The 13,489-nt window shown below is 45.1% G+C and overlaps 1 protein-coding gene across 1 annotated transcript in view; it reads left to right on the top strand.

The window, feature by feature from the left end:
- LRRC1 (leucine rich repeat containing 1) overlaps positions 1 to 13,489 on the top strand; it is a 112,607-nt gene that overhangs the window by 17,990 nt on the left and 81,128 nt on the right. Inside the window, exon 2 of the mRNA XM_024220823.1 lies at positions 1,709 to 1,826. Within this exon, the coding sequence (XP_024076591.1) occupies positions 1,709 to 1,826 (118 nt within the window). The remainder of the gene's footprint in view (positions 1 to 1,708; positions 1,827 to 13,489) is intronic.

Here is a 13,489-nt window from a genome sequence, read left to right as displayed (position 1 = left end):
CCCCCCCCCCTGCTCCCTGTCCCCTGACTGCCCCCCTTCTCCAACTCCCCGGCCCCCTTACTGTGCCGCTTGGCTTAGAGCAGGTGTCTGTCTCTGCGCCCCAAGGAGCGCCCCGCCCGAGCGCTGCTGAGCGGCATGCTGAGGCTGTGGAGGAGGAGGGAAGCGGGTGAGGGGCTCTGGCTGCCGCTGCCAGCCCCACCGCCGCATTCCCTCACAGGCGCACAGCCCCACCCCGCAGCGCTGCCGGGCGGCGTGCTAAGGCTGCAGGGGATGGGGGGAGCCGGGAAGGGGCTTTGCCTGCCGAGGTCCCAATGCGAGTGGCACTCGGCCGCCCTGTCAGCCGCTTTTCAGTCGATAAATAGCCGACCGGGGGGAAATCCCGGACATTTTTAGATTTTTAGAAATCCCCCCTGGACGGCTATTTAAAGAGCGAAAAGCCGGACATGTCCGGGGAAACCCGGATGTATGGTAGCCCTAATCAATATAGTTTTTGTGTTAGTCCTTCGTTGTTGCACAGTTGTATTTCAAGGGAGTTCTGGATGTTTCTTGGCTTCCCAGTGAGTAATAAAAGTCAGTTTTATTAGTGATGAGTCTAGTATTGTCAACCTTGAGGGTTAAAAAAAAATCATATGTCAGGCCCTCCTAAAAATTAGATTTAAAAAAATAAAAATTGGGGCTTCTTTTTATTTGCCATCTGTGGGTGTGTTTTTATTATTGTTTTTTTTTTTTTTTTTTTTTTTTTTTTATCCTTTAGAAAACACTTGGTCCATGTTTTCACTGCAGCCATTAGGGCTAGAAAATTTTCTAAATGAAAGCTGAGATTCTTGTGTAATCACTTGAGTCCAGGAGCTGGGGCTTAAACAAAAACAAACCCCTCCAAATCTAAATATCATGAGACTTGCAATAAAATTTTGAGTTGGCAACCCTGTTTTTCTTTTGTAATGCCTTCTTCTGAAAAGCAGTTTTCAAAGTAGAAAATTGTGGTATCCATGTCCAGAGCTATCACAAGATAGTCGTAGAGATGATGTTTTATTGACTTGTGTGAGCACAATATTTCCCTACAGTATTAAAACTATGGGAATGGAACTTGCAGGCTTTTTGGAGTAGCGAGTTCTCTTTGTGCTCTAACCATCATAATTGGGATGTGGATATCTGTGTATGCGAATAACTTTTATAATTAATATTATACTTTGTGAGATCAGAATAATGCTGACTCTGAGATGTTCTCTGAGAGAGTTGCTGAATAAAATAATACCAAAATAGTATTTATCTAGAAGTGTAGTCAGCAAACTATTGCTTAAAAGCAAGCCGCTAAGTAACAATTAGGTAACTGTCTAGCCATTATGAATCTGCTGTGATTCATAATGGCTAGAATTTTATACATGTTCTGAAAGCTACACTAAATTTTATTTTTCAAAAAAGAGTCCTGCAAAGTCTACTCACCTTTCATAGCAAGGTCAGTACAAATACCTAGATGGAAAGTGTTTTCTCTGGTTCTGAAAAGAATCTGGCTTCTTTTTAAGTTGCTTCTGTACTTGCTTTTTATCAGACTTAGTTGAATAAGATGATTTGTGAGGCAGTCCCTGGGATTTTAGATGTTTATATCAACCATTGCTGCTGTCCCTCCAAGAAACTTCACATATGTGAACTTAACCAAGTTGCAAATGCATTATGTGAATAATAATTAATATGGGATTTTCTTTTTCAGCCCTTTTTCCAGCTTGTAAAATTACGGAAACTTGGACTCAGTGATAATGAAATTCAACGGCTCCCTCCAGAAATAGCAAACTTTATGCAGCTGGTGGAACTTGATTTGTCTCGAAATGGTAAGCTAGAGTATTCACAGACTTGTTTGGTTCTGCTCTATTTATTGTACACAGGAGAACCTCCGAGTTACAAATGCCTCAGGAATAGAGGTTGTTCAAAACTCTGAAATGTTCGTAACTCTGAACAAAACGTTGCGGTTCTTTCAAAAGTTTACAACTGAACTTTGATTTAAAACAGCTTTGAAACTTTACTATGCAGAAGAAAAATGCTGCTTTTAACCATTTTAATGTAAATAAAACAAGTACAGAAACAGTTTCCTTACCTTGTCAAATCTTTTTTTAAAACTTTCCATTTGTTTTGTTTTTTTAAGTAGTTTACATTTAACACAGTACTGTACTTGGTTTTTTGTTGTTGCTTTCCACCCCCCGTTTCTGCTGCTGCCTGATTGAGTACTTCCAGGTCCAAATGAAGCGTGTGGTTGACCAGTCAGTTTGTAACTCTGGTGTTTGTAACTCTGAGGTTCTACACTGTACTGTGATTCTCAATATGCTACTGGGGTCTTTGTATGGCTCCAAAGCCTCTAAATACCCTACAAAATGTGCTCCTAGATAATGCACAGAGTTTTCTGGAGTGCTAGACTGAGTGTGCTATGCTTCAGTGCTAAGGGGAACTAGCAGTAGAACTATAGCATTAGAGTTCTATTCTTTTTTCTACCCATTCCTTTCAGAAAGGTTAAATACCGCTGGCTGAAGTAAGTGTGTGTGTGTGTGTGTGTGCATCCTGTTTTGCTCTCTGTGTGTCTGTTTGGTAAGGTTTTTAAGCACAGTTTATAAATATACACCTAGAAGGCAGAGACCAAAATGAAAGATGTGGGAGAAAGCCCATCGATGTACAAAGACTATGCCCTGGTTAGATTTCCATTCCATTCCTCATCCTCTTCCGTCTCTCTCCCCCTAATCTTTTGTTGTTGTTCCTCGCTGCAAGTAAAAAGCATACCGTCTGTTGAGTTCTTGCGCTTGCTTCAACTGCTGTTCCTGCTTTTCCAAGCAGTGACAGTGAAATTGGTGTGACTTGTCAGCTTTGTAGCCTGGTGATCTCTTGGTAACTGTGGGAGATGTTTAGGACCTGCAGGGCCCCCTCTCAGCAGCTTGCTGCTCTGATGGATTAGGAGTAGCAAATCAGTGTTTAGGACTGGAGCATGGTCTCTTGTTGCCTGGGCCAGCAAATATCAGGAACACTGCAGAAGCAACACACCAGTCTCCTGGGCAGAGGGGTCGTACTCAGTGATACGCTTCTGGTTTAGTGAAGGAACAAGAGCCAGTTAAGTGCAGAGGCAGTCATGTCTATCCTTTTTATATCTGGAGTGTTGCTTCAGGGTATACTCATGAAAATTGCCATGTATGGGGGGGACGGGGACAAAAATGTACCTGAATATAAGGAGAATGAACACTGAAGAGCTAGAGAAATGAAGTTAAACTGTAAGGGAAATTTGTATTTTGTTTCCATTTGTAGAGTCACCCAACCTTTCCTCTTCTTCCCCACCCACTCATACCTGTGTGAAGGTGTCAGGTGATTGCAGTCTCACCTAACCCCTCCTCTGGACATTCAGTGATGAAATGCAGCCACTTCTGACCCCCATTCCCAAAAGAATTACTGCAAGATTTCCACTGTACTGTATCATTTCATGCATATTCACAAAGCTTTGTAGGAAAAAGGCTGTGTGATTGAGCAGGAATTATCTGGGAGCCAGAAAGAATGCATTCAGTTGGTTAAGAAATTGCATTGTAAAAATGGTGTATATGTCTGTGTGTTAATGCCATTGGCTTTATGTACAGCGTTTGGCTGTGTAGGTCTGCCAAGAGATGGCAACCCTTTAATTCCAAAGGAAACAGTACTTTGGCTCAACTCTGTTTTTTCCCTGCAAATGAATAACTGACTGCAGAAAAACTGATGAAGCAGAGCCATTGAACATTAAGCAGCCTGATTTCACTTGGAAGTTGGCATGGGAGTTCAACTCTAACAAGAATGGATAGTGTGAATGAATGTTTCTGTGTGAAGGGTGGTGGTGGTTATAAAGTACTTCCTTGTGCAATAACTTGTGAAGTGATGACTTGGACTAAAGTAGGTTGCAGGAAGCAATTTCTCTTGTACATCCAAGGTCCAGTCTTAATCACCCATTTTATTGTGCTATTTTCTTGTCTTCCAAGTTCATAACCTGAAATGACTGGCTTAACTTTCTTCAGTTTAATACAGTTGCATGTAACTGCTTACAACTTAGTTGCTTTTGTCAATCTAAAAAAACCTTGTGTAAGGATTCTCACAATATTCTAAATATCAGAGTGTTCTGTGAGGTTCCTACTTCTGTTCTTCAGAACAGCTTTACTTAGGAGAGAGAATCTCAACATGCCTAAGGTTCCTCCTACCCAGTGACTCTCTGTTAATCAATTTTTGCTATTTATGTACTCAGCAAAAACTTCAATCGTGTTTCTCTTTCAGACGTAGAAAAACAGCTCTGCTTGTGAAAACATGACCTGCTGCATGCATAGGGACGTGTGGTGGTGACATCTTAACTCTGGGCACAAGAGATCATTGTTCTGTTCTTGTCCTAGCTGTTTGCTTAGTGCACTAATGGCTTTCATTTCTGACCATCCTACTTCCTTCAGAGATGGAATACTAATACTAGTTCATTAAATTACAGTTACCACCACTGGCCGTTGTACCGGACTATTCCCCACAGATAAAATGGGATACTCTGAATGTTCTACCACAGGATGAGGTGGAGGAGAATTTACTGAATGAACAGAATGCTTCCATCCTTCTCCTATCATAGAGCTAATGTTTCTTCCTTTCTCCCCACCCTTCAAGTGATAAGCTGAGGGAAACTTTACATATCAGATGTATAGACTACAGAATTGCATTGCAAATCGAAAAAGGTGTGTAAAGAGCCAGTGGCATCCCCAGCACCAACAAATATAACTTGCACAATATTTTAAATTCCAAGATATAAGTGAATTGCTACATGCAGGCAACACTTCATCATGCTGTCAGCAGAGTGAGTCTCTCTCTTATGTTGGCAGGAAGGGAGGAATGCTACTCAGTGGAAGCTTTGTCAGGGATGGTGAAGATCCATTCCCTGCTGCCTTTGCTCCTTGCTCTTTATTACTCCCCAGAAGTCCCAGCCCTCCTGTGCTTGCCACCCAAGTGCCCAATCTCCTAACTCGATATACTAGGATTTCTAAGACTGAGGGACATCTTATGCTCCCCATTGAGGTAGCAGCAGCTGAGAAGGAGGAATAATAATAAACTCCAACAAAGGACACCTTCAGTACTTCAGAAAAGATGTTTGTGCAAACGTAATCATTGTACATGTGGATTATCCCTGCATATGGGACTGGAAATTTAGGAAATTTGCACGAGGAATTAAGCTAATGTACAGTGGACTGAGTTTACTTCTGAATGAGAGCATCCACACAGGAGTCTAAGGATATGCCTATATTTAAACAGCTACAGCTGCAGAACTGCAGCTACAGCTGCAGAACTGCAGCTGTGCCGCTGTAGCGCTTCAGTGGGAACAATCCCTACTCCAACAGGAGGGATTCTCCTGTTAGCGCAGGTAATCCACCCCCCCGAGAGGCAGTAACTAAGTTGATGGAAGAATTCTTCCATTGACCTAGTGCTGACTACATCGGAGGTTGGGTGGTCTTAGTTACATCTCTCAGGAGTGTGGATTTTTCACACCCTTGAGAGACGTTGCTATGCCAATATAAGTTCCCATTGTAGACTGGCCCTAATGTGCTTTAAGTAATACACTTTAAATTCACACCTTTAATTCATTTGGTTTAATTTCTTTGTAGACAAGCCTTTAGGATTCTTGAGTTTGACTGACAAAAAGTTGCTCTTCCTGGTGTGGGCAGGGTTTTCAGCTTGGGTAGCTGGCACAGGCCATCTGCTTGGAGGAGACTATGCCTACACCAGAAAAGTTGTGCTGGCATACCTATACTGGTATAGCTATAATGGCAAAGTGTCCTACATAGATGCAGCTTATATCAGCATACAAGTGCTTTTGCTGGCATAGTTTACACCAGTTCCCCTGAGAGCCATTAACTATGCCTGCAAAGGCTCTCTTACGCTGGTGTGTGTAGACTAGGGGCTGATCTACACTAGAAAATTAGATTGACCCAACTACGTGGCTCAGGGGTGTGAAAAATCCACACTGCTGAGTGATGTACTTAGGTCAACCTAAGTTCCTGTGTAGACAGCATTCAGTTTACAGAAGAATTTTTCCATTAACCTAGCTACCGCCACAGGGGTTCTCGTGTCACTGGATTAACTACAGTGCTGCAGCTGTGTCACTGTAGCGTTTTTCAAGTGTAGACAAGCCCTAAGACTTATAACTAGGGTGACCATAGCTTCCCAAAGAGAAAATGGACACTCCCAGCCACTTGCCTGAGGCCCTTCCCTCCCCACCCCCGAGGCTGTTGCCTGTCGCTGGAACCCTGCTGGCCCCCTCCCCATGCTGGAATGTTGCCTTACCCCCCCCACCCCCGCCCCCGCTCTGTCTTCCTCCCTGGTGCGGGGAGGGGGCTGGCATCTCCACTCACCCCCACCAAACATTCCTCCCCACTGCACCCCACTTTTTGACACAAGTGGGCATCTGTCCCATTTACTCTTGCCAACTGATCAAGTCAGCAAGAGCAAACGGGACAAATGCCTACTTTTGGGGGGGGGAAGTCTGGATGGCTGGGGCCATGCTTAAAAAAGGGACTGTCCTGGTCAAAATGGGACATATGGTCACCCTACTTATACTGGTATAGCTATGTCTGTTTAAACAAACAAACAAAAAAACCCCCACACGCCTAACCAATATAGCTATGCCTGTATAAGTTTTAAATGTAGACCAGGCCTCAGCACTGCTTCTTGCCTCAAAAGCAGCATGGCTTCTGCAGATGCTAGCACCCTACCATGACTAACGTGAACTGTTTTAGCATTAACTTCACACTGGCAATGTCTGGGGCTTATAGCAGTGAGGATGATGGCAACTATGTCCTTTTCTATCCTAGCTGTTCACTGTTCCTTGTCAAACAGTAGTTCCTCCATCAACTACTTCAGTCAAACTGAGGGGACGAGAATTTACCCATCTTAGGGCTTGGCTACACTTGCAGCTGTAGAGCGCATTGGGTTAAACCAGCCTTCGGAGAGCGCACTAGGGAAAGCACTCCAGTCTGTCCACACTGACAGCTGCAAGTGCACTGGTGTGGCCACATTTGCGGCATTTGCAGCGGCATTGGGAACAGTGGATTATGGGCAGCTATCCCAGCGTTCAAGTGGCTGCAACGTGCTTTTCAAATGAGGGGGGGTGGAGTGTGTTGTTCGTATGTGGGGGGAGAGAGAGAGTGGGTTTTTGGAGTGCTGAGAGTGTGTCAGCACGCTATCTTGTAAGCTCAGATCCCCCCTACCCCTCTCTCTCTCTCTCTCTCTCACTCAGTAAATGTTTGCTTTGCCCCGTTGCAGATAAGCAGCCACTGTCTGAAACGGAGCTCTGAAAAGGCACTTCCGCATTCCTCAGCCATTTCACAACAAAGAGAAGAGAGGCCACCTGACTTAAGGGGATTATGGGACGTTTCCGGAGGTCAATTAGAGCGCTGTAACATAACTCCTCATTCACACTGGCCCTGGGGTGTCTCAGCCAATACGCAACACCCGTTATCCCTCTCGTGGCGGTGGAGTACCAGGAGTGCTCTAGCCAAGGAGTCAGAGCGCTCTACGTGCCTTGCCAGTGTGGATGGGGAGTAAGGTAGAGCGCTCTCGGAGGCTTTATTGCGGTATAAAGTGCCAGTGTAGCCAAGCCTCTAATTTCTAGAGTGCTCGTGTGTTCGCATGATTGAGGTGCAAAAAGCTGATGGCCTGAGGGCTGTTTCTTCTCTTGTGTGAAATAATAATAATAATAATATATGGAGATATCCTATCTCCTAGAACTGGAAGGGACCCTGAAAGGTCATCAAGTCCAGCCCCCTGCCTTCACTAGCAGGACCAAGTACTGATTTTGCCCTAGATCCCTAAGTGGTCCCCTCAAGGATTGAACTCACAACCCTGGGTTTAGCTGGCCAATGCTCAAACCACTGAGCTATCTGGTATGCTGTCACTTCTGTGTATGAACTATTCTCATGCAACTGAAGTTCCTTCCCATTACATGTGAAATAAGAAAGCTACCTTCACCTGAGGATCGATTCTAGGGTCCCATTATTAGGGGAGTTTTTTGTAAAGTAGAATTTGGCTAAAAAGCCAGCATTTTGTTGTGCTTTATAATTTATATAAAGGATGAAGTCTCTCCAATTTGCTGCTGTTCCATTGCTTAACATTGGTAGCTTTGTTTGGCCTTTCGGACAATAATTTGGAGCCTTGTGAAGATCGTTGCTAGGGGGTAAATGTTCTCTTTGCCCCTCTCCTCCTCCTTCAGTAGCACCAGGCCTGCTTCAGCCTGAAATGAAAACAGGACTTGCCTTGCACTCATAGTTGTGGAATATAAATATTATCTTTCTTCTAATGAAATAAAATTTTTCTTTTAGAATTCCTTAGGGGCTGTCCTGCAACTATTGTCTTGCTGCCTTTTCATTCTGGCCTTGTTTCTTCTCTCCTACTCCCCTTGTATTTCTGTACTATTATATTTCTGTCTGCTGTTGTAGATTACTTTCTTTGCTGGGATGGTCCCTGAATCTGTGTACAGACTGCTGTGTGGAGTGACCCTCTGACTTAAGCTTCTTTTTCGAGGCATGTCCCTGTGGGTGCTCCGCTTCAGGTGATTGTGCATCCCTGCACCTTTGGTTGGAGAATTTCAGCAGCAGTGCTCGTCTGGTTTGCAAATGTGCTCTCCCCATCTTGTACCATTGTCAGCACCTAACTAGTGCTGCGCAACTTGACCCCTCCCCCCCCCTCAGTTCCTTCTCAGCTGTCCTCTGCCTGAGATGGATCTCCCAGCAGTGTTAAAACCGATAACTATACTTAGTGTTTAGAACAGTCTTTTAGAGTGGTCTTAAGTACCCTAGTTAGGCTTACTTATCCCTTTCTCCCTGTTTATTTTCTTAAAAAAACAAACCAAACCTTTTTTTCCTCTCCCCTTTCTTCCAAGTTTGTATATCCCTTAGTATAGTTTGTGTTCACTGTTAGGATCAAACCACTATAATTTGAATCATGCCTGGTTCACTGGACGTCAAATGCTGCCTTGCCTGGCGGGAGGTGATCCCAGTCTCAGATGGACACTCAGTACCTCTGGCGCCTAGGTGAGAGACACGTCCCACAGAAGTGCTCTCTCTGCACTAGCTTAAAACCTTGTGTCAGGAAGGACGGAGACCTATGTCTCAAACTTCTATTAATGGAAAAGTCTCTGTGCCTGGCATCCGATCCTGGTCCACAGAATCCCTCTGGACTATAGTCTCCAGCAACTTCACTCTTCTCACAGTGGAAAGCTTCCTCCTCCAAAAAGGTAGTGAGGAAAAGAGCATTGACTTCCTCCCCTAAAGAGCTTCCAAAAAAGAAGTGGTCTCTGGCCCGCTCCATACCCTTGGTACCAACTGCACTGCAGCTGAGTACTTACAAGCCACAGCGTACCATGAAAGCGGGCAGGCTCGGCGTCAAGGGGCAAACAGACACCTACCTCCTCTGCTACGGCATAGACAGAGCTGCCTAAAGATACGGCACCACTTCCTGTCCCAATAATGCAGAGCGCTCAGATGTCAGCACTGACAGCCGCAATTGCAACAGCATCGTTGGCACTGACCACCTCAGTACTGAAATCATTGGCACTGCACCATTTTCTACACCACAAGGACCTACTTGTTTCATTGACGCCAGAATCATCTCTCTTTTTGGTACCAATGTTTCTCCAGCATGTTCGGCACCATGTCATCCCATTTCATCTTTGGCCCCTCCATTTTCCAGCGAGGAGGAAGATGAGGAGGAGGGTGCCTTCTGCTGTGAGGAGGATGGCACCACCTATGCCATTCCCCACTCGGTGGGCCTACTGCGACCCCTAGGGACTATATAGGAGACAGTACCCCAGGCCCCCGAGACCGTCCAAGGGAGAGGATTAGATTTCCCCCACCATCCTCAATGACTGCACCATCAGAGCCCCTTGAAGAAAGCTTTGAAGAATAGGAGGCGACCTTGGAACAGGACACGACACCGGCAACTAACATTTCTTCTTCTTCTTCCCAGAAGAGGCCATAATGCCACCGCCACCCACATTTCCAAGAGCTCTTTAAAAGAATCACTGATTCCCTAGAGATCCCTCTAGAGGAGGTCCCAGAGTTCCAACACAAATTACTGGACATTTTCCAAGCCTTCTCTTCATCGAAAATTGCGCTTCTGATAAACAACACACTCATGGAGTTGGCTAAAAACATGGCAGACCCCGGCTATGATACTGCCTACTTCCGAGAGAGTGGATAAAAAGTAGTGTCCCCTCCAAGGAAATGGACTTTTTATTTTCTCACCCCACATCAAATTCCTTAATGGTTGATGCCATCAACCAATGAGGCAGGCAGCACCAATCCAGATTCACTTTGAATGACAAAGAGTAAAAACAGTTAGACCTCTTTGGCTGCAAGGCCTATTCATCAGCCACTCTTCAATTTCGGATCGCCAGTTACGCTGCTCTAATGGCAAAATATAACCACACGAACTATTCCAAACTCTGATTTTATTGACATAATTCCATAAGACAAAAGAGATCAATTTAAAGCCATAATTTCAGAGGGCCAACTCCCAGTTAAACCACTTAACAGGCATCTTTAGATGCGGCTGACCCAGCGGCAGACTCCATGGCCACTGTCCTAGTTATGCATCAAGTTTCGTGGCTTCACTTGTCTGGCTTCCCAAAAGAAATACTATCCACAGTGGAAGACCTTCCATTTGATGACCAGAAGCTGTTTGCAGCAAAGACTGATGAGTCCCTTCACACCATGAAGGACTCTCTGGTAACTCTTCGCTTCCTTGATATATACACACGTGCATCAAAAAGAAAACCGGGTAAATACTATGCCACCCAATGTACAAGGTCTGTCCCATATGCCCAACAACAGAGGAAATATGACAGGCACAGACAGACCTCCAAAGCATCAACCACCCTGAGCTCAATCATTAGCATCCCACCAATCCTCTGAAAAACAACAATTTTGAGGGTTTGGTCGAAGGCTTGAGAGACCTCCCCATTCCTCAGTGCTGACGCCATCACTGGCCAGCCCCCATTTTATTTAGCGTGGCAATCCATCACCATGGACAAATGGGTTCTAGAAATAATTTATTCAGGCTATGTGATACTGTTCATCTCCATCCCACCCACTTTCCCTCCCTGTACCTCTTCAGGGACCCCTCTCACGAACACCTTATACGGCAAGAAGTAAGCCACCTCCTACATCTGGGCGCCGTACAACAGGTACCATCACAACGCAGAGGGAAAAGCTTTTTCTGGGTTAAGAAGTAGTGGTAGTAAAAGAACAGTGGATGGAGGTCTATTCTATACCTCAGAAAACTCAACAAATTCGTCCAGTGGTTCACAATGGTCACATTAGCAACAATAATATTCTTGCGGTAGTGGCGGCACACCTCCATAAGCAGGGAGTGACAATATTTCTCTATATGGGTGATTGCTTTCTAAAAGCACCCACAGAGGCGGCCGATGCTATAGATATTCTGCACAAGATAATCGCCCTCTTCTCGCGGCTGGGATTCCAAGTAAACATTGACACCCATGCAGAAACTGGACTTCAACGGGGCCCATCTCAAAGCTCTAGAGGCCAAAGCGTCCCTACCACCGACCAGATTAGTTACCATAGTCTGATCTTCACAGTACTGAATAGCCCACAGATATCAGTGCAGACCTATCTCCAACTGTTAGGCCATATGGCAGCAACCACATCCATAGTATGACACACATGACTTCACATGCTCTGCATTCAGGGTTGGCTAAGAACTGTCTACATTCCATACAAACATGGCCTGAACAGGCACCTCACTCTGCTGCTCAAAGTCAAAGACTCTCTACACTGTTGGACCCAACCCCACAACATGTGTGTGGGAGTCCCTTTCATGCAGACTCCACCCTCAATGCTTCTCACAACAAACGCCTCCTTGATGGGGGGGCCCACCAACAACATCACACAATTCAGGGAAGATGGTCTCCTTCTGAGACACCATTACACACAAACTTCTTGGAATAGCGCAGTCTGCAATACGTGCTTGCACTTCCTGCCCTTGATCAGGAACAAAACCAACATTGTTTGCATGTTTTATATAAACTGACAGGGGAGCAAGATCATGCTTCCTGTGCAGTAAAGCCAGAAAACTATGGAACTGATGTATCTGCTACAATGTCAACATGTCCGCCTCATATCTCTCCGGCTGTCAAAACACCACAGCAGATACAAAGAGGAGGGAATTCTCTCCGGACCATGAGTGGGAGCTAAACAACACGGTTCTGTAGAGCATATTCAAACACTGGGGTCACCCATTCATAGACCTCTTCGTGACATCCCAGAATTACAAATGCCTGCAATTCTGCTCAAGAGCAGGGTTGGGGTTCTGATCCCTGGGCAATGCCATTCTTCTCAAATGGGATGTGCCTCTGCTATACGTGTTTTCCCCCATTCCCCTGCTATCAAGGATAATACACAAAATAAGAGGAGACAAAACCAAAGTCATATTGATAGTCCCCACGTGGCCCAGACAAACTTGGTACTCATACCTTTTGAGGATGGCGGTATGTGCACCATGCACTGTTCCACTTCTGCTGAATTGTCTATCGCAAGATGCTGGACAGATTTATCACCCAAACCTGGAGAGGCTTCACCTGAGAGCATGGCTCCTACATGGTTCCATCACGACGAACTGACCTGCTCGGAATAGCTGAAAGACATATTATTGAACAGTAGGAGGACAACCACATGCAATACTTCATAAATGGAGGAGATTCTACATCTGGTGCAAAAACAAACTATCCCGAGCCGTTACCGCCCCCCTTACCAATGATTTTAGAATACAGGCCAGAGTTCTTTAGTTGCAGCATATCCCTTAGCTCGCTCACAGTCCATCTTGCAGCTATTACCGCCTTTCATCACAAGGTAGACCGTCACCAGGAAAAGCAGCATGAAGAAGAAGAAGAAAGAAGACCATAAGGTATATTTTCCCTTCCTATCACCAAATGCTTTCTTAGGGATATCAGAAACGTCTACGCTGAAATACGAGTACCTACCCCACCGTGGGACTTGAACTTGGTAATACACTGCCTACTGGGGCCCCATTTGAACCATTAGCAACATGCTAACACATCTGTCAGTGAAGGTGGCATTCTTAGTCGCTATCATGTCTGCCTGACGAGTGGGAGAATTAGGGGCCCTCCTGGCATACCCACCATATACCATCTTTTTCAAGGACAAGGTCACCCTAAAACCTCATCCTAAATTTTTACCCAACCAATCCATCTTGCTTCATTTTTCCCGAAACCTCATGTGAGCTAATGGGACTCAATATTTCACACTCTGGACATCAGATGTGCATTAACGTGCTACTTTGAGAGAACCAAGACCTACTGAAAGTCACTGAAACGTTTTATTTCAACTTTGGAACGATCTGAAGGTTTTGCCTTTTCCAAGCAGACTGTCTAAATGGATTTCTGGATGCAGCCACCTTTGCTACCAACAGGAGGATATACAGCTCTCAACAGGGATCT

This window comes from Terrapene carolina, unplaced genomic scaffold (genome assembly GCF_002925995.2).
Source record: "Terrapene carolina triunguis isolate 2854851 unplaced genomic scaffold, T_m_triunguis-2.0 Scaffold42, whole genome shotgun sequence".
NCBI classification, from domain to species: Eukaryota; Metazoa; Chordata; order Testudines; family Emydidae; genus Terrapene; species Terrapene triunguis.
The sequence above is the reverse complement of the archived record's forward strand: the minus strand, read 5'-3'. Positions and strand labels throughout refer to the sequence as shown.